Below are 19,669 nucleotides of genomic sequence, written 5' to 3'. Positions count from 1 at the left end.
TTTTATTTTACTTATTTTATTTTTAAAATATATTTATTTATATATAAAAAATATATATTATTTATGTGTATATATATTTTTATTTTTTTATTATTTGCATTTTATATGCACATATACATATATATGACATAAATTAATTCTCAGTCTTGGGAAAGCTCAGTAATAAATACATATAGATCAAGGTGCTAAAAGGGACTTGGGAAGGGTAGAATAAGCTGGATTTTTCCCTATGTTGGAGGATTCTTAGTTTTCTAATACATAGTTTCCTCCTCATATATAAGTCCTGCATGCTAAAGATAGAACTGTATTTATTTATATGGTACCATTTACGGAAGGAAACAGACATGACATGACTAGAATACGGAATAGCTTATACAGCAGAAGTTTTCTCAGGTTAATAGCTTGTTCAACTTGATTGTATTAATTTACTTAGGAGACGAGGAAAAATGTTTCATTTGCACAAAAATAGATCTGGATTTAAAAAAAAATTAAAAAAAAGCAACTGCTTCCCTCACCCTGGATGTAGTTACCAATACAAGGAAAGGCTTCCTAGAGAAGAGGTAAGACGGTGCCGATGCCCGCACTTCCTTCGTTTCCTCAGGCTCACGTGCTGCATCCCCCACTGCAGTGCAGAGCTGCGCAGCAGCGTCAGGCTGCGGGACAGCACGGGAACGGGAGCCCCTTGGGCTGCAGGGCAACCCCCAGCTCGGGGTGGGAGCAGCCAGAGGCCGCTCAGCCCGGCCTCGCCGCTGCGGCGCTTGCTCGGGGCGCAGGCCGGCTGCGAGCCCTCGGCTCGCGGGGAGACAAGCGCCGGGGCAGGGGCTGCTACTGGCATCATTCATTAACCTAACCATCAGTGTAGCCAAAACCAGAATTGAACAGGCTTGTTAAACATTACTGTTCCAGGTTCCTGCACCTTCAATCCCAGAAATACTTTTGGCCTGTTTTGGCCTTAAAAAAAAAAAAAAAAAAAAAAAAAGGAGAAAACTTACACATCATGCATAGCAATAGGACCAACTTAGAACATCAAAGAGGCAGGTCACTGCTCAGCTTTCAGAGAGATGGTTAACAAACATACTGCCTTGTTACCCAAACAACTGAACAGGTAAGACACGGTTTCATGTAACGGCTGAATAAGGACTTCCTACCATTTTTCTCTGGGCAACACTTTAATCTGACAGATCCCTGGGTTTCTGGATAAGGCAGTACCATCTGTTTATTAATTTTCAGCATTTTCATTTATCAGCATAGTGCTTTTCCCTTTGATGCGCAGGAGCTGTGCCAACTTCTTAAGTTTCAAAGTATTTTGAGCCTCTAATTGAACAATTAATGTTTTTAAAATATCTCACAGCTGGAAGATGGTGCCACCTGTTCCAGCTTGTTCAGCACCACTGCTGTTCCTGGGGTAACATCACTTCCTTGAGGACAGTTTGGTGGAAGAGGAAAAGACCAAGTAAATGCCCTTGTGCATCGCTCCTCCACTCCCTCTCCAATGTAACAGTCACATACACAGACACTTTTTGAAACTGCATTCTGAAGGGAGATTTTTTTTTTTTTTGCATTTTTTTCTCTCTGCAAAATAATCCTCATCTTTGCAAACTAAGAACATGGGTCTTTCTTGAACTATCACGAGCCTTGTAGGCAGGCCTGATGATTGCTCTTGCCTCAATGCAAACACATGCAGATACCACAAAAATTAATAGGGATGTAGGGAAAGAAACTGAAGCTTGAGGCAAGAAGTCTGAATGCTCTGTCAAAAGTCGTCACATGCCTAGGTTTGCTAGTTTTGTTTTTTCTACTTCTGTGTCTGTCACCTCTCTGCGAAGGCAACAAACAAATACCTTGGCCGCATTGCTGCTGCCTTAATCAGATGGGTTTGATGATTATTGCAAATTTCTGGTAAGTGTTTTAACTCCAGCTCAGCTCTAAAGGATTTCCTGGGTGTTAGACCGCTGTAGTTCCAAAATCAGTGGCAGCCTGCTGCCTGAAAGGAATTTCCTGCTGAGCTGCATAGCCATTTACATGTCCGTGTCTTTAGTGTTCGTCATAAGAAACTTAGACAAACCTTCAATATGCACATGGAAATGATTCACCTCAGGTTTTACCACAAGCATCATGTAATTGAAAAAGAAAAGCCTTGAGAGCTGAATACTGAAATTACACTAACCTTGCAATACCACAGTATGGATTAGTTTAAATGACTACAAACTACTCAGTGCAGATGCAAATGTCCCTGTAAACTTCCTTTTAAACTTATCATTAGGGAAGTACTAGTTAGAGTATCTGGACTGAGTATAATTGCCAGGTTAACACTAGACCTTTGGAATACTTTCATACTGGAGCAGGGTTCTAGCTTTTCCTGAAGAAAGTTTCATGCTGAAAGAGTTACCAAAAGGTTGTGAAATTTACTGGACCAGAGAAAGACTTTGTTAATATTGTGCTATCTACACTGCAGCACTAGCCGCATGTAGAGAAATACTGCAAGAGGATTCAATGTGTTCTGGCCAAGATGACAAGCACTCAGCAGGTACTGCTCTAGTTGTATTTCTGTAAATGAGAAATCCCCATTTCTTTTCAAGAACATTGCCAATTTTAATTCCAAGAAGTTTAGAGGTGGATAGTCCCATCCATTGTTAAGGCAGACCTAATTTCCCCTCCTCGCCACAGTTTTTCTACGACCTTTAACATATGGGGTTTTTTTTCACTTTTTTTTTTTAAATAATGTTCAGCTGGAGGAGAAGTTTTTCCTCATTACCTGAAAGGTCACACTGTACTCAATTTTCAAGCACTTGCATGCATTCTTGTTGGGTTTTGGTTGAGGCACTAATAGCACAACTAGGCAAATACTGTTCTTAATACTAGACAACACTTTATGCTACTACTACACTTCTTAGATAGCTGACCTTTGTGGCTTTATGCATCATTTTTTAATGAGAAAAGTAAGAATTTTAATAAGGTGAGTTGTTTAGGTTCTGTAAGGTGAATTTTCAATACTATTTGCCACATGATGTAGTTTATTTACAGAAAGATCAGAAATAGAATTATCACACATACTCTCCTCAAGTCCCTACCTTAATCCAATGCAGCCAAGTATTTGCTTACTGCATGAATTTGTGATGTTATCTCCATTCTCCACCTTTTCTTTGGAACAACCCTGTGAGGATGCATAACCAGTAATTCCCATAAACAAACCCTATGCACCTTCTGTCTATAGTAGACTAGTTAAGACTAAGATATGCAGTAGTTTAGTAGAACATGAGTGTTGAAGCTTTACTATTGCTGTTCTCCTGTGCTGAACAGGTATCAGTTTTTAGTTTTTGGAAAAATGTCTCTCTGTAGATTAAAGATCATTTGACTAATACAAGCAGGAAAAAAAATTAAGCAGTACAAAAAGTTTATTTTTTTAAGGATTCAGCTCAAATACATGTGATCAAATCTCTTTGACCATAGAAAATAAGAATGTTCCAAGATATGCTTTAAGCCAAGTTTCAGCCCACAGAGAATTTTCAGCATTGAATTTGAAACCCCTAGAAAACAAATCAAGTCCTGACAGCACTAGCAGTTGCATATACAGTGCCTTAAAGGGGATAGAGTAAAATGTTCCATCAAAATGGCACCTATAATTGTACACTATGTAAAATTAAGTAAAATGTAACTATTTAATCATTAGATATTACAAGTTTACTTACAGAACACATACTGTTAAGAATCCTGCCTGTATGTCTCTTTCCTCAATGAAGTGCCAAGATTTTTCAAGTCTTGAAAAAGACAGTTTGAAGTGCTTCAGTTCCCTAAAGCTTTTCCATTCCCTTGATTCAGGGCTCTCAAGCTACTGGAAAACAGAGTTTAGGCAAGCTTAGAAGCTGCTATGTTCCAAAGGAGTTAACTGCATAGAGCTAGGTAACAGCATCAGCCGAACAGTAGTAGAGCTGTGGTCAGGAAAATTGTGTCTCATGGTACTTTAAAACCGAGCAAATGTAAGCATTGATAGAGCTTTGCTATACCACTGGGAAGTTGATCCTTCGTTCAGCAGATACAACACAGGGATCTTAGAGCTGATCAAGGGAGTGTCAAGTCTTTGCAATTACCTTATTTAAACTAGAAGCAGAGCATAAAACATTCAATGAAATGCTGACACTTGTCCTCCAGCTTAAACAGTAGGGACAGCTTTTTTTTTTTTTTTTTTTTTTTAAAGAAGTAATTTACAGGATCTTTGTGTGAATGGCAAAACTGATATTCTGCAGTCTGTGGGATGGGGGAAAGCATGGCAAAATCACTAAGTGCTCTGCATCCAGTTACCATTTTCCCAGTCAGAGATTTAGTCAATCTTGATTAACGCTAATAAAAATACTAATGTTTGAAGAGTAAAAGCTTTTCACCAGCCAGTGAATCACTATTCACAAATTATGTAAGAGCTTTGTCAGCAATTCCATTCAGAACACACATAAGGACAATTACTAACTCTTTTCCCTTTTTTGGCTTTTCAGCTGGCATGGGGTTCCCTTAGCCCACAGCCTCTGCAGGGGACACGCTGTTCCTGGGAAATAGGGATTCTCTTCAGCAGGTGAAAGGCTAGGCCTGGGCATCTAAACCTGTAACCAGACTAATACATGTTCCAAGGTCTGGCCTTGAAGGCAGCCCTAGTTCCAATTCTATAAACTGCTGACTGAAAAGCCAAGATCAACTGCATCCTGCAAAAGAAAAATCTCGTAACAACTGACAGTTGTGCATAGATACTAAGCAAATAATCCATGCCCAATATGGCTACGATAGTTTGGTTTTTAAAATTCATTTAAAATTGCATACCAAAGTAGGCTACTAGCAAGTCAACTGACAAAGCTTTTCAGGCCATTCTTGTACTGCACTGAGACCAGAAAGATGAAGGCAACTGCCCTAGTTATTAGCACTAAGGGCAGCTCCTCGTGCACTCTGCTAAAAGCATGCGTACTGACAAGGTTATTAAGGAAGTACATGTCAATGTAGAGTCTTCAGCTTTTATCCTTTATTATGTACACAGCAAAGAAGGCAGCATTAGACACACACACAGTGTGTTACATCCATTCCATTCACAGCACACACGCATACACACAGCCTTATAAAAGTGTCTGTGATAAGGAACATATTATAAAGGTTGTGATCTTCATCTCAGCCCCTGAGCTTTTTCTTATAGTTAGGTGAAAAGGCAATGAACAAGACTTTCCTTGCTCCGTAAGTGCTTTGTGCAACAAGGTCCATAGAGGTCATAGTCGAGTCTTTTGGGGAGGTGCAACACAAGTGTCTTGCTCCCACAGTCTGTCTTTCATCGCTGTTCTTGCACCAAATAGGTTCCAGTTATGTTTAGTCACTGTACAGCTAATATAGCTCTCGGTCCTGTGATTACAGTTAGGATCAGTTCTGCAGATCTAAGTGAAATGCAGTTGCCTCCTCATCTCAAGAGATGTCATCTTGGGGATACTGCAGGACTAGAGAAGTTCCCGGAGTTTCGTGGCGACTGGAGAGGCACAGATGGGGAACTGGGCGACAGTTTTCTCGGGCTGCATAGATCACCGTTGTGCAACTTCCACAGGAGCTCCTCGTTCTCCATGGACAGGCGTTTGTTGACTTTTGATTCCTTTTCCAGCGACTCCTGTAACACAGCTTGCTCAGTAGAAAGTTGCCTGCAAATAATATAATTTGCGTCAGTGCACACAATTCAGGTTGGAGGTTACATTATAACTTTGAAACAGAGCTTTTTGAGAAGCTTTTTTTCTCTTCTTTTTTTTTGGTCTACAACTCTGCTTTGATTGCAGCTAATTTGGTCGCGGTTGGGATCTCGTAGGTTCTTATGCTTGCTGGCTATGACATGCAGAGAGCGGGGAGGAAGAGTCCTAATAAGAAGAGTTGCTACAGACCAGGAAAGATGGCAAGAAAAAACACACTGAAAAGTGTTCCTGGGCCTACTTAGGATGACAGATGCCAACCTGGAGCCTGCAGCTTCAAGCAATAGATGATGTAAAAACCTCAGACCCACTTAGATTTTGCTGTTACTACTAAAACACACTTGTCTTTTCAGGAATCTAAAGTTGAGGACAAATCACTAAACTGAAACAGTTAAAATTAAAGCCAAGCCTCTCTCCCAAACCAGCAATATATAAAGACACTGTAATAATCTACTTTAGGATGATAATCCTGAGTTGCTTTCTGTTCACTGAAATACTATTTTGGAGCACTGAAAAACATGATGAACCTGTAACTCCTTGAAGTCTGTTCCCTTTTCTTGTTTCTGAAAGAGAATGCAGATTTGTACAGGTGTGTGGGGGGGAAGGAAAGTATTCTTTTTAGCAACTCGTACAAAAAACTAGTCGCTAATGCTAGTCATGATATTTACTTTATTTTTTCCCCACCCCTAGTCACAAGAACACTTTCTCTTGGCTAATTCCAATATCTGTAGGTTCCCATATATTTTTCACCTTGAAAGTTCCATGTGTTTGTCCATTCGAGCTTTTAACTCTTCATTTTCTTGCTGAAACTTCTTCAGTTTATCCACCAAGACTGCATTGTTTTCCACCTTTCAAAAAATGTCACAGATTAAAACACAAACGGAACATACACTCATCAGGCTATTGATTGAATTATAGGATAGCACGCTCCTACTCTGGAGTCTGCAAACCTTAAACTTTGGGTAATGCAAGACTGACCTGCTGTACAGTTTTATAGGCCCTAGTAAGAAACAGGTGTACTCATTTTACCCTTGCATAACACTGGCATCTTGCCACTGATTAAATGGCAGCGCAAACCTGGCTGTGATATCTGCTAATTCAGATAACAGCATTTTCCTAGGAGGTGGGCACAACAGATTTTCTTGGAATAACATGGTAAATGGCAAATTTGAGAGGTCTGCTGTGTAATCGGCTCTCCCTGCTGCTCTCCTCATTTCACTTGGTTACTGCAGGGTATTTTCAACAGTTAAGAAAAAAAACAGTGATTAAATGGTTGAACATTCCAAATGTTTTTAAACCTGCAATCTTTAGTCAGAAGTAGTCAGAAAAGGAGACGTGGAAGAGCCCTGTGCTGTCAGCTACAGCCTATGCAGTGAAACTGGTAGTTGTCTTAGAGGCTGAAAGGTTATTTACAGCATCTGGTAATTCCTTTCCCCCTCTCTATTATAACCCAATAGCGACTGCCAGACCCTGAGGGAAGCTCACCAGTTTTTCCATCTTCAGTAGCTTTATATCCTGCTGATGTAGTTTCTCATTCTTGATCTCCAGAACTGCTTTCAAACTTTCCAGTTCCTGCTCCAGATACATAATCTGCGGGTTTTTCTGAAAGATTTCCACAGAATTTGCTTATTAGCCTGAATTTCAGGAACAATTTAGATATTTTTTCTGCTATTTAAGAAGACAGAAAAAATAAATGTGGTAATGAGAGTTACTTGTTCTAAGAAGTGAAATCAAGCTAGGCAGCTTAAAGTTAAAAAACAAAACAAAAAACAGAGAGACCTGCTACCAACTTGCCCTCTGATTTCCTTTATTCCTCAGTTTAGGACAGTTGTGGCTTGCCTTAGAAGAGAGCACATACAATTTAGTGCAAAAAGGGGCAAACCCCTGTGAATCTAGAGGCCCTCGTGCTGCCACAGCAAAACTCATTCTGTGGGCATTCCCAAAGGCTCTCGCTACGGCGAGCAGAGGAAGGAAAACTAAGCGCGTTTCAACCATTTCCAGGTGGTAGGAGTGGAACAGAAACAGGCCATCAATGATGAAGCGCATTGTGCAACTAAGTCCATCTTTAAAAACAAGCAGACCTCGTTTTCGGGTACTCAGGTAAGACTCCTGGTGCGCCGAGTTGAGTAACAGCGTCATTGCCACATCAGCAAAGGAAGCACCTGCAGTTTCGGAGGCTGCAGCCCCCAGACAGTGTCAGAGGGCGACGCTGTGAAGCGAGGACACGACCGGAGCCACACGCAGCGAGGGCAAAGGCCGCCTGAGCACTGCCATCTCCTGCACGTTGCAGGGGTTGTGGCATTTGTGATTCTTGTCCAGTTTCTAAACAAAAGTTTGTGTGCGGAAGTGCTGCTGTGTCCAGAGAGGCAAAGAAATTCTAAGCTTGCACTTCCTTTTTCTTTTTGTGCTTTTACATAGCAGCAATCAGGAGCTATGGAAGATTTTATTATTGTTATTTACTCCTATGCCCCCAAGAGTTAATTTTGTTTTTAAAGTTACATCTCTCCTCTACCCTGTTACTCATTGCATACATGAAATCAGATACAAAGATTGAAACATCTAGATAAGATTTTTACAAGAAAAAAAAAAAAAAAAAAAAAAGACACAGACGCACACACCCCCTACAGAAATAACAAGTGACCTTACTTAAATAAAACTGGAGAGGTAAAAACACACTTCTGTCTTCACAAGTCTAACAGAAATTTCTTATTGTGCAGGAGTTGTATTTAGCACAGAAGAATATACCAGGCTGAATTAAGCTTTTTGCAGAGAATAGTCTCAAGCTTATGAGGTTGCTTTACACTAACTGCCGTTGGCCCCCCCTCAGGATGGGCAGGGTATTTGCAGTTGGATAAAAGGCGCTGACTTGAGCAATACTAGAGCTCAAACTGGAAGGACAAGCACACTTATAGCCAGTCATCTCCAGCAGCTGGAAAAGCCTCCACGCACAGTTCGAGCGGCCTCACAAATAGCAGCAGCCTTGGGAAGAGGCAGACCAAAAAGTTTATCTCAAGGATACCTCAGCAACAGGTAGAAATCAGTTTGGGAAAAAAAAATGCATTAAAGGCTCAAATACAAATAATGAATTTCCGAGTAATGATACAAGGCAACCTCCACTGAGTAGGGCACTTCTAAAGCATCCGTTGATGATCTGGAAAGCTGCACGATGCCCTCTGTGGTGTGCTGAGGCTTTCCAATTACCTTACCCTAGAAATACTGAACGGGTCAAGTTAGTTAACAGCTTTCCTAATGTTGCTATTTGAAACACCTATACAACACTCCAGTGCTTGAGGAATATTTCTGGTAGCAAAGATTAATAAGCATCTGCGCCCTGCAGCTCACAAGCAAGGTAGCTGCTGAAATGGAGGCAAGACTGTTGGCTGCAATAACACCTTAGTAGCAAGTAATTTGTCTGGAAGTTCTAACCACACTAACTTATAAATCCTTCTATAAATTCTCCAGGACAACTACCTGTCATTCTTGGAAAGCAAACGAGACCTTTATGCAGCTGCCAGCTATGCTCACAAGGTACCCATGATGCAGAGCATGTGCTGCTTTGTGTACCGACCTAGCTCACGTGTATGTCTCTGGGCAATGTCTATTGATGTATGAGCTTGTCCCTGTCATCTACTGCACACGCTCTCACTACTGAGGAGCAGACAGCAAACCTTCCACATTGCACAGGAGCCCTGCTGCCCCCTTCCAGCCCTCCACCAAAATAACCGCAGGCCCACGAGATTCCTCCATCTGCTTTACTTGTGAGGATCAGGACTTACAGGAGTGGCTTTTTCTTTGGCTAATTGTTTTTGCTCTTCTGATTTCAACTTCTCATTTAGAGAGTAATTTTCACATTTTAATTCATCAATCTTTTTCTGAAAGGAAAAGATATGGTATAGTTAGATTTGCATCTCCAAATCGCCTTGCAGGTTTTACACTATTGCCCTGTCTCGAACCCTTAACGCACCTCCAGCAATTCCTGCTTCTCCTTAAAGGAATCCTGAAGCGACTTCCTTTCAGACTCGTGGGCATTCCTGAGCTCTGAAACGAATCATTTTTGAAGATTTTTAATATTGTGCAAGACAAACAGAGAAACAAATACAGACATACAGTCAGTTACACAAAGCATGGAAAGACGACATCATGACCACAAAATATGGATATATAAAGTATCTGATTTATTATCACTTCAGATTAGTTGCTCATCCCCTCACACAGGCCTGTTTCATTAACTAAATGTCAAGTTTGAAAGAATTCGTCAGACAGAGAAATTTCACACAGGCAACTCGAGACACCCATCTGACAAAAAACAAGTTTGAGACACAACACATTGAAATGGTGTTTCCCAAAGCTTCTATAAAAACCTGTCACCTCTGTACTCATTCACACTTTGGAGATGTCACGTGGAAGACATTACTTCTAGATTGCAGTGGAAATTTCACCAGTTTTAATGGGCAAAAGTCTCAGTAGAAACTGGGTTATCAAGCCGAGTCAGGCAGGGTAAAGAAATCTCTTCAGTTAATTCAGATGCAAAGACATTAGGAGCTGAGCACTCACCCCTGCCCTGACAAAACCTTCACCCAGTGCCGTGCAGGCAGTGTGTAGTATTGCTCAACCCAGGAAACGTGCCCATTTAACTGGGAAGCACAGAGCCCCACTTTTCCTGGGTTTCAATTCTGAGGTGCTCCTTATAAAAACAATTTACTTGTTACCTTGTGGTTTTAAGTAGTCTGCAATTTAGACATGTCTTTTACTGAAAGAAATGAACTCCAATCTTAAAATGTTTTGAAGGTTTATTCAACTACAACAGGACTACAATCATTTCTGAATGTAAAATAAGCTTTATTCTGTTCCAAAAGAAGGAATTTTGACAGCGTTATTAAACACAGTTGATTACCAAGAACAAGTGGATATACTGCTGAAAAGTCATTTTTTTACATTTAGAACTAGCAGAACTCTATTGCATGTACTTAAATACAAAATACTTGCCTGAAAAAGAAGACTCATATTCCTTTTTCAGCTCCTCTACTTTTTCTGAGTGGCTGCTTTCAAGTTCCAGCTTAAAGTTTTCATGTGTTACATTTAAGTTGTCCACCTGCAATATGACAACATGATTTCCTCCTCTGCAGCACAACAAGTTAGTTGATGTTTAAAGAAGCATTATGACCATGGCTTTAAGCAGTATGTCGAGTGCATGTTTTGGATAGTCTAAGAAGCACTTAAACGTAGTATAAGATGTGAGAAGCTATGCCACATTCAGCACTCTGGAAGGACAGCCTTATAATTCACTAACAGGGTGATGCACCAACTCAGAGTTTTTGCAAAGAAAATCCCCAGGCCAGATGCATTTTTATGAATCCTAAAGCCCAAGGTGACACAAATTTCCAGGAGAGCTCCAAAGGTCCTTGGAATCTGCAGAACATCAAGAATCTGCACCACATCTAAACATCCATATCTAGAAAGCTAAAGTACAGTAACTTTTTATAGTTGCAATAAAGTGGAGTTGCATATTAGATGAAGCAACCAACTCCATCATTAGCAAAAATCAGGACTGGCTGAAGGGTCATTGCAAGAGAAAGCAATTACTAGGGAACATTCCCACTTCAAGTGTCACAGACCTGCTCTTGGAGCTGTGCTTTGTATTTCTCCGCTTCTTCAATGCAGATGCTTTGGAGTTTCTCACATTCTGCAGTGTAAAACTGTTTAAGCCTCTCCTCCAGCTCGGCTAAATCCTTGTGGTGCTGCTGATTTAACTTTTGCACAAATCCTTCATAAGCAGCTTGCAGCTCATTTCTGTCTCTCTCCAATTTCTCACAAGCTGCTGAAGTGGTTACTGAAGAAAAGAAAAAGTAATCAATTCACATTTAGCCTTTGACCCAGGGATTAAAGATGATACACTGCACAATAGCATTACCCAAATCTAATTTATAAATTAATGCCTCCTCTCTATTAAAAAAATAATCTTTAAGATCTTCATAAAAATACAGAATCTGCAGTTGAGTGCTTCTTCAGTTAAGTGTTATTTGAATCTGGAGTTACACGAGGAACCCATATAAAGAACACAAATGTGCCACTTGCTCATGACATAAAAGATGCATCAATGAATGTCTCACCAGAGACACTGGAGTGCTCTAATAAAAAAGGTAATTGGATTTACTACTTCACCTAATTTGATCCCATTTCAGTAGTGGATTTCTCAGAGCACTTCACTTTTCGCTGTATAAACCACTTAGCTAAATTGGACAGGCCTCTTGCCCCGGAGCCCATCCGTCCAGCACGTTAGGTACAGCGAGCGAGGCCGAAAGGCAATTCCCGCCTCGCGGCTACCCAGGAGGGGACATGGACTGAACCCAATCTGAAACACGCGGCCAGCTCGCAGAGGCCCAAGGTATTTAAATACCCAACACTCAGGCAAAGGGCAAAGCAGTAAGCAAACAGGAAAAATAACGACGTACTTCTCCTTCCATTTATATTAAGCACAGGGCAGCTATAACAACAGCCGAAGTTTGTCTCCCCATATTTACAGGTGGGGGGCAAAGTCAAAGTTACTAACTTCTACTCCTGACTTTTAAATTAATATCCACAACTCTATCTGGAAGGGTCTTAATAGAGGCAATCATTTTTTCTAGTGCTCATGGAGCTGCAAACAAACATCTTGCACAGTTCCAGCTGTACCCAGGGGCTAGCAGCAAGGTGAAAGAGAAGTCATGGTCAGAGAATGCCATAAGCAAATTACTTATATACAGTCTCTACTTTAAAATAAACAGATTAGCCAATATATATCTATTGAAGAGAAAAAAAATAACTGGAATGTTAACCTGATCTTGGATTAAATACAGCAGGAGAAGCTGTATATACAAGCACTTCATAGCTGCTTGGCAGACTGCCTGAACAATGTCAGCTTAACCTCCATATAAAAGGCAGGCAAGATTCGTGAGTCTTGGTATAGGCAACACAAGAAATTCTTCGCACAGCTTACAGTACACACACTACAATACCTTACAGATTACCAACTCAGTACTGGTCTCAGCTGCCTGAAATTACCTACTGGTCACATCCCCACTTGGCTGAAGCTCATCAAGAACAAGCAAGTAACAGAAGCAGCTACTTGTTCTGTGACTTGAGGAAACTGTGCCCAAGTCTTGGCGTTATAGCAAATGACCCGGAACCTGCACATGCGCTGGGAAGTGTAGAGGCGCAGGATGCTCTGTGTGAAAACCAACTTTCAGGTGCAGCTGCCTGCACGAGCTCCAACAGCCTTAGGTTTGTGCTGGTTCTGCTCAAAAGGTCTGCTGAGGGGACAGTTTTACAAGAGCTGTTCATCCCTTGGCAGGCAACAACCCAGCTAAAGCCTCAACAAAACCACACCAGAACAGTCCCTGCAAGCACAGCTCCATCACGGCTCTCTGTACACAGATGGAGAATGGACACCAACAACTGAGGGTTGCTTTATGCTTTCTTTATTCCCTCAACTGATTTGAGCAATAACTGCTTCCTTTAGAAAGTAAAACATTAATATTCCCATTTCTATCACAGCGCATTGGTGCAAAGTTATTGAACATCTCTGTTTTACATTGCAATGTTTTGGAGGAAAAGGGATCATTGTGGGATAAGGAGCTTTGTTTTATAAAGCAAAGGAAGAGGCAAGGAACCAAACAGAGCCATTACACAGTCCCACGCTGAACTGCCCTGCTCACATACAGTGGAGTCAGGGGTATAGCCGAGAAGCAATCAGCTCACTTGCCTCTTCTGAAATGACTGTAGCAAAAATGCTTCAAGTGACCCATTTCCTTTAAAAGGATGGAGGAACAAACAGAAGAAACAGTCATCTAATTCTTTATTTGTAAGGCCAGTCACGCGTTTGCCTCTGTTTAAAAGAATTTGCCTTCTATCATCCTTTTACCTTTAAATGTCAGGTGGCCAAGTATGTACAGCTTAAGGTGCTGCATAACTTTTTACAGAACAGCTAAGTCAAAAAACAAACCACTCCTTTACTAAAGAAAATAGTCATGCTCCTTCTTGTTTGGCCAGCTTGCAAGTTGGATATATGCAAAGACAAATAAAACCAACTTAAAACCTGCCCTGGAAGGTGAAGGCTGCAGGGCCTGGCCTGCAAACGCTGCCCTGCAGCTGCACGTCTGATCTCGGCAGGATGAGACCCTGTCCTCTGCACAGGGGCCCAGGGACCCTCACCAGGGCTCCCTGCACAGTGCCAGGGCACTGCGAGCGGCTGCACCAGGAGGGCCCATCCGGAGAGCTGCTCCTGGCCCTCGGAGCTGCCAGGGGGCTGTCCCTGCACTCCAGACCCACATCTGCAGCGAGTGTTTTGCACCACCCCATCCACCTCCACAACGAGCAATAGCACTGACTATATGTTATCTTGGGGACAAGCCATGAAAAAAAGACAAATAAATCCTTACACTGGCCGCTCAGCCACAGCAAGGGGATGCTGCCAAACTTGAGCCTAACCAAACCGGAGCCGATGACTATTGAACCTAAGAGATTTTGTTACCGAAGAGGAGCTTAGCTTTGAAGAAAGCCGGAAGACGCAGAGGGGTCTGTCACACACTCCTGTCCCAGCCTCCCCAGGCCCATTGGCCACTCACCCACTAAGCAGCTTCAAGCCCCTCTTGACACCAACGAGTTTTGAGCTCACGGGATACTTACCTGTGGATAGAGGGGCTGCTGCACTTGGCAGCATTTACTTCAGGGCCATTAATGGTTTGTCTCACTTTATTGCCCCAGCCAGTCATATAACGCTCTCATGCCCCGTTTTAGTAACATCAGGGGCAGGTTTCATCTGCATTTTTAGGCTGCCTATCACTTGTTACATTATAAATGAAGAATTTAACTTTTTGGGCAAAACGTCTGGCAATCACAGCAAATTTCTGAAAGAGGAGTAACAGGATATCTTCCAATGAGAAATGCTGATCTAACATGCAAAATTAACATTGCTGGTTAATTATTAAACAGCCACTGCAGCCTCATGCCTTTCACTGTAGAGCTTTCCACATACCAGAGCTGTAAAGAGCAACATAACCAGCCACATGGCATGGCCTGCGACGGCACAACCTGCCACAAAGCCAAACCACCCACTTCCACGCAAATATTTTGCGAGTTGTACTCCCCTAAAAGTCACTAGAACCACAGCTCTAACATGAAGAAATATTCAGGATTTTTTTAAAACCAAATTATTTCCAAACAAATTATCTTCATAAAATTGTCTAGATCACTCGCTGGTCTAACTGTAACCTAAGAAAAATCTTAGTATGCTCAATCCACGTCTGAAATGCAGTGCACTAGAACTAGCAACATTTGAATATGTTTGGGGAATGTGGAAAGGCAGTAAGCATAGAAAAAGGTGTATTTAACATGGTATTTTGTTGAAGAGTGTAATATTTTATTGCCCCAACTTTATATTCTACATTCAAAGATTTATGTATAGGCTCCTTTGACCAGTAAGCCTGCTGGAGCCATACAAGCTCCCTACAGATATATATATTTAATCTAGTACTATATTCATGTTTTTGGCAGATTCTCTGTATTGGAAATTCTTCTGCCCAATTGTTTTTATTACCAAGTTGCTTTTGTCATGACTTTCAGGATTAATGGCACGGTCGCATTTCATTTTCCTGTTCTCAGGCACGCTGCAGTGAGAACATGCTCTAAGCTACAGGCAGCAGGTACAGCTGAATGCAAGGAAGAGTCTGACCTCTGGGAGAGGGATCTCCTGCCCCCAGGAATAGTGAACAGACCCTTCCATCAGTTAAGCTTTTTGGAATATCCTCATAACCTGAAAACCAGATCGCATTCACTCCATCCTTCCATCTTTTTATCTCAACCTACAAAGCACTTGAAAAGTCATTTATTAATAAAGGATAACAACATCGCATTTTAAATGACCTTTTTTGTGCAATTGCCACAAAGTGAAAGGAGAAGTTGAACAGTTGTTCAGACATTTGGCTTTATCGGATACATGTCAGTCTCTCCCAGATGCTGGATAAGGCTCAGGAATTGCCATTTTCAGGCAGGCAACACAGAGCCTGAGTGAGCTCTGTACTGCTTGGGGCAGCACTGAATGGGATCACATCCAGGGCAGCTGAGGAGAAACTCTGAAACCATCTCAAATGCAATTACTTCCAAGAGTTAGTTTTGTGCCTCTGAAAGAAATATGTAGCCCTTGCAATTTCTACTTACCTGATTAAACAGGTAGCTAAGAATATCTAGTGCAATAGCTTGTATGTTAATAAGAAAAGGAAGAGGAGACAAAGAGAGCCTTTGCATCGGCTCTAGCTTCCCAGGACAAAGGCAGTTATAGTCAAAACTTTTAGGTTTACGTCTTGCAGCCAAAGATCTATATGGAAACACTGGGTTCCCCTTCCTAGGGTGTCAGTCCCCAAAACACAATGCACGATGCTGCTTTCACAACAGCCGGGGACTCCGCTCGTGGCCATGTGCAATGTGTACAGGCAGTTAAGTGGCATGCAGGCTGCTCTGCACCTCCCAGGTCACTGTGCTGAGCTCCTAGGGTCAACTAAGACATGCAGCACCCAAGACTTCCAGAGGCCACTTTGGAGCAAGTTCAGCTGTACCCATTTAGCGGTGACAGCAGAAAGCTGATGAGCGGGTGTAGGTATGGACAGATTATTTGCAGCTTAGACTAAGGTCACAAGTATTGTTCTTATGCCTTAAGTGAGGTTTGGCTTTTGTTGTTTTTATTAACCTAAACCTGAAGTTAAAGATCTGGACAGTTGTTTTATTTCTGATCAACTACATTGCCTTTCATATGTTGGGGAGAAACATCTGGACAGGCTAGACTTGAGATGTGGCAAAGACAAGGGAATGGCACGAAGATAAAAATAAAAATGAAGATGATGAAGATAAAAATGAAGGCAGATGCTTGGCCAAAATGCCAGCTTGGAAGCCCTGTGGAGGGAGGCGAGGCAGAGGCTGCTGCCCAGGTGCTGCTGGGGACGCGACGCACCAGGACCAGGTCACAGGGTGCTGCTCGCCCGTGCCCTTGCGGAGCCCAGGGGCACTGCTGCCTGCTGGGCATCCCCGTGTGCGCCAAGGAAAATTTAACAGTGAGGGTGACAGAGCACTGGAACAGGCTGCCCAGAGAGGTTGTGGAGTCTCCTCCTCTGGAGATCTTCCAAACCTGCCTGGATGCCACCCTGTGCCACGTGCTCTGGGTGACGCTGCGTCTGCAGGGGGTTGGACTAGATGACATCTACAAGTCCCTTCCAACCTTAAGCATTCTGTGATTCTGTGATTCTAAGGCCGCGCTGCACGCGAGTCAGCAGGGCTCGCGGGGCACGTTCCTGAAACTGGAAGCCTACGGGGGCTCCACGGGCTGTTAGTAGAAGTTTAAGCTCAGGGGAAGCTCATCTAAGAGCCTGGCACCCTTGGAAGCAACAGGCAGTGAAAAGCACCGGCTACATTTTTGGTCTAATCACTTAAGGCAAATTTTCCTGTATCTTAGGTGAGCAGGGTGATAGAAAAAAAAAAAAAAAAAAAAAAGCACATTGAGAACGCTGCTAATGGGGAATTCAACAAGTTTAAACAAATGGATTTTACAGTTGACCACAACTACAAGAAAGCCACTTCTGCACTAAGACTCTAACTTCATGGATGTCATTAAGCCAGCACAGAAGCGTGAGCGGCTGCTGGTGAGAGACGAGGACCGTCCTGCACTGTGTGCTCAGCTCCGTCCCCTGGAGCAGGCACCTTCCCCAGCGCAGCGCTGCCGCGGACGCAGAGCTTCCAGCAAAGCTGCAGCCGGGCACTTCACGGGAACAGCAGCCAAAGGCTGCCCCTCAGACAGGTGTCCAAGGCACCAAGTCCTGGAGCAACCTCAGCTTTTCAGCATCAGACTAGCTCTGAAGAAAACCACCACAAATCAGGAGAATTCCAGAATTCCTGCAGTGTGTTTGTTACCTTTAGTACTCACTCCTCTGCATCTGCTCCAAGGCTCTCCCTGCCTGTGACATTGCTCATTCGCACATTTGCGGTTTTATGCCATATCAAACAAAGCTCCCAAAAAGCTTCTTTTTAAAAAATAAGGTTCTAAGTTGGACTAGAGGAACAGTGATTAGCAAAGAAGACAAGCTCAGCTGGTGGAGCATCCCCCTGCCAGGCTTTCCATGCTGATCAGCTGCCAGGGAATACCCATCTTATTAATCAGCCCTGGAAAACCAATCTGGAGATTAAAGGCAGCAGCTGCACATAATCAGACCTACACTCACATTCAAGTTTGGCCAAGACCATCCACACTCCACTTCTGAAGCATGTGAAAACAAACATTCCCACTTCTCAGTGATAAATGACATACCTGAAACCTCTCCACACAGATTAAAAAAAAAGCTTTGAACTGAAGTAAAGGGGCTTCATCCTACATGTGCTTTTATAAAAGGGTACCTGTACTTTCAGATGCAATCAATTTAAATTCAAAGGCTTACTGCACTCTAGAAGATTATGCTGCTGTAAGTCCAAGATATATGCGTTAACATTCAATGCAGTCAAATCAAGCTTCAAGTTGGCACAACTTGCCCTGGAACATCATAGCTCAGTTTCATATTATAGCTGCCCACTGGGATGAGTTCAAAGATTTAATCTCATTAGTCTGATAGCTTTTCCTTCTGCTAATTTTACACTCATTCACCTCCAAGCCGCCAAGGCAAAAGTGCCCATCTTGCACAGCACATTTCATAGCTTTTTGGGATTTTTGCCAACAGGTCTCCAGAAACAGCACACAAACCATTTAGGAATCGGAGATACACACACTGTGGACACGCTCCCCTTGCTAGCAGGGAACGCCGTGGTGCTAGACACACATTTTGTGCAGAGGCCCTGCTCGCACGGCCACGTCAGCACCAGGAACTCGGTGAAGCTGAGGCCAGGCAGTCGAGGCTCCAGGGAAAAGCAGCGAGGCAGCATCGGAGCGGTGGCTCCGCAGGGAATTAGACAGCGGCCATTACTGTACCACGGCAGCTGTCTTGCCCCCAAGACCTGCCTTTCACTCTATTTTGTTCAAATTAGAAAAACAGATTCTTACCCAGCTCTCCTCGAAGGTTAACCAGTTCCTGAGACAGCTCTTTATGCTGCCTTAGTGCTTCATCCCTCTGCAAAGAAAAAACACGAGCATTTAGTTACTAGTGGTGTGAAGAGGGCACCTTCCCCAGTTAACTCGCACATGCTCCACAGGAAAACAAGAGGCAGGAGCAGGCAGCCAAGATATGAATCATTTAGGATAACAGTTCTGCTGTTACCAAATACACAGATGTTCCCCCGTTGTTAAGGAAGTTGTACTTTAAAGCAAGGAATAGTGTTTTCCAGGATAACGCAGTAATTGAATTCCGACTTGGCAGCAATTAATGGTACATTTTACGATGGGTGCGGCAAGTCAAACCTGCAGGACGCACCGACCCGCACCCGCCAAGGGCACGGAGAGCGGCCGGCGCCACACGGGCAGCGTTCAACACTCACTCCACAAAACGCAAGCAAGCACAAAACGAAAAACTTTGCTAAAAGCTCGACCTTCCCCACGGAGAGGCACAGCCCGAAGTTGAGCACAACTCCCCCCTCCTCCCCAGCGCACGCTCTTCACGCTTCCAGCTAAGGGCTGGTTCCTGTGTGACAGGAACGAGCAGCTCCAAGCCGCAGCTGAGCAGAGCGCCCAGCGCCCGCCTGGCCGGGAAGGTGGCCCCTCGGTGCGGCCCGCGGGGCTGGAGCGGGACAGGCCACGGGCAGGCGCTGCCGCAGGAGCCGGGGCGCTCGCGCGGTGCGTGCCCGGCGCGGGGAGCGATGCGGAGCGCGCGCCGTTACCCTTGCTGCAGCGCACTGGGAGTAGAGGCAGAGCCGGCTGGAGGAGCAGCCCATCCTGCGGCCTCCGGAGCCGCCGGCGCGCCGGGAAGCGCTCCCGGAGCCGGCCTCGCGCCGCAGGTTACCGTACTTCCGCGCCGCTCGCTCCCAGC

General features: G+C 43.4%; 1 protein-coding gene across 2 annotated transcripts in view; it reads right to left on the bottom strand.

The window, feature by feature from the left end:
• Positions 1-4,980: 4,980 nt before the first annotated feature.
• Positions 4,981-19,669, bottom strand: part of MTUS1 (microtubule associated scaffold protein 1) — a 78,787-nt gene continuing 64,098 nt past the window's right edge. For both annotated transcript variants that reach the window (XM_088524679.1, XM_010217465.2), the window contains 8 exons: positions 18,751-18,817; positions 11,315-11,529; positions 10,686-10,791; positions 9,664-9,737; positions 9,476-9,571; positions 7,185-7,301; positions 6,450-6,547; positions 4,981-5,657 (listed from right to left, as the gene is read on the bottom strand). In XM_088524679.1, the coding sequence (XP_088380805.1) occupies positions 5,441-5,657; positions 6,450-6,547; positions 7,185-7,301; positions 9,476-9,571; positions 9,664-9,737; positions 10,686-10,791; positions 11,315-11,529; positions 18,751-18,817 (990 nt within the window). In that variant the 3' untranslated portion in view covers positions 4,981-5,440. The remainder of the gene's footprint in view (positions 5,658-6,449; positions 6,548-7,184; positions 7,302-9,475; positions 9,572-9,663; positions 9,738-10,685; positions 10,792-11,314; positions 11,530-18,750; positions 18,818-19,669) is intronic.

This window comes from Tinamus guttatus, unplaced genomic scaffold, assembly GCF_059628265.1.
Source record: "Tinamus guttatus ecotype Peru unplaced genomic scaffold, ASM5962826v1 Tinamus_guttatus_pri_ptg000213l, whole genome shotgun sequence".
In the NCBI taxonomy this organism is placed as follows: Eukaryota; Metazoa; Chordata; class Aves; order Tinamiformes; family Tinamidae; genus Tinamus; species Tinamus guttatus.
Note: the sequence above shows the minus strand (reverse complement) of the source record. Positions and strands in the feature narration are given on the sequence as shown.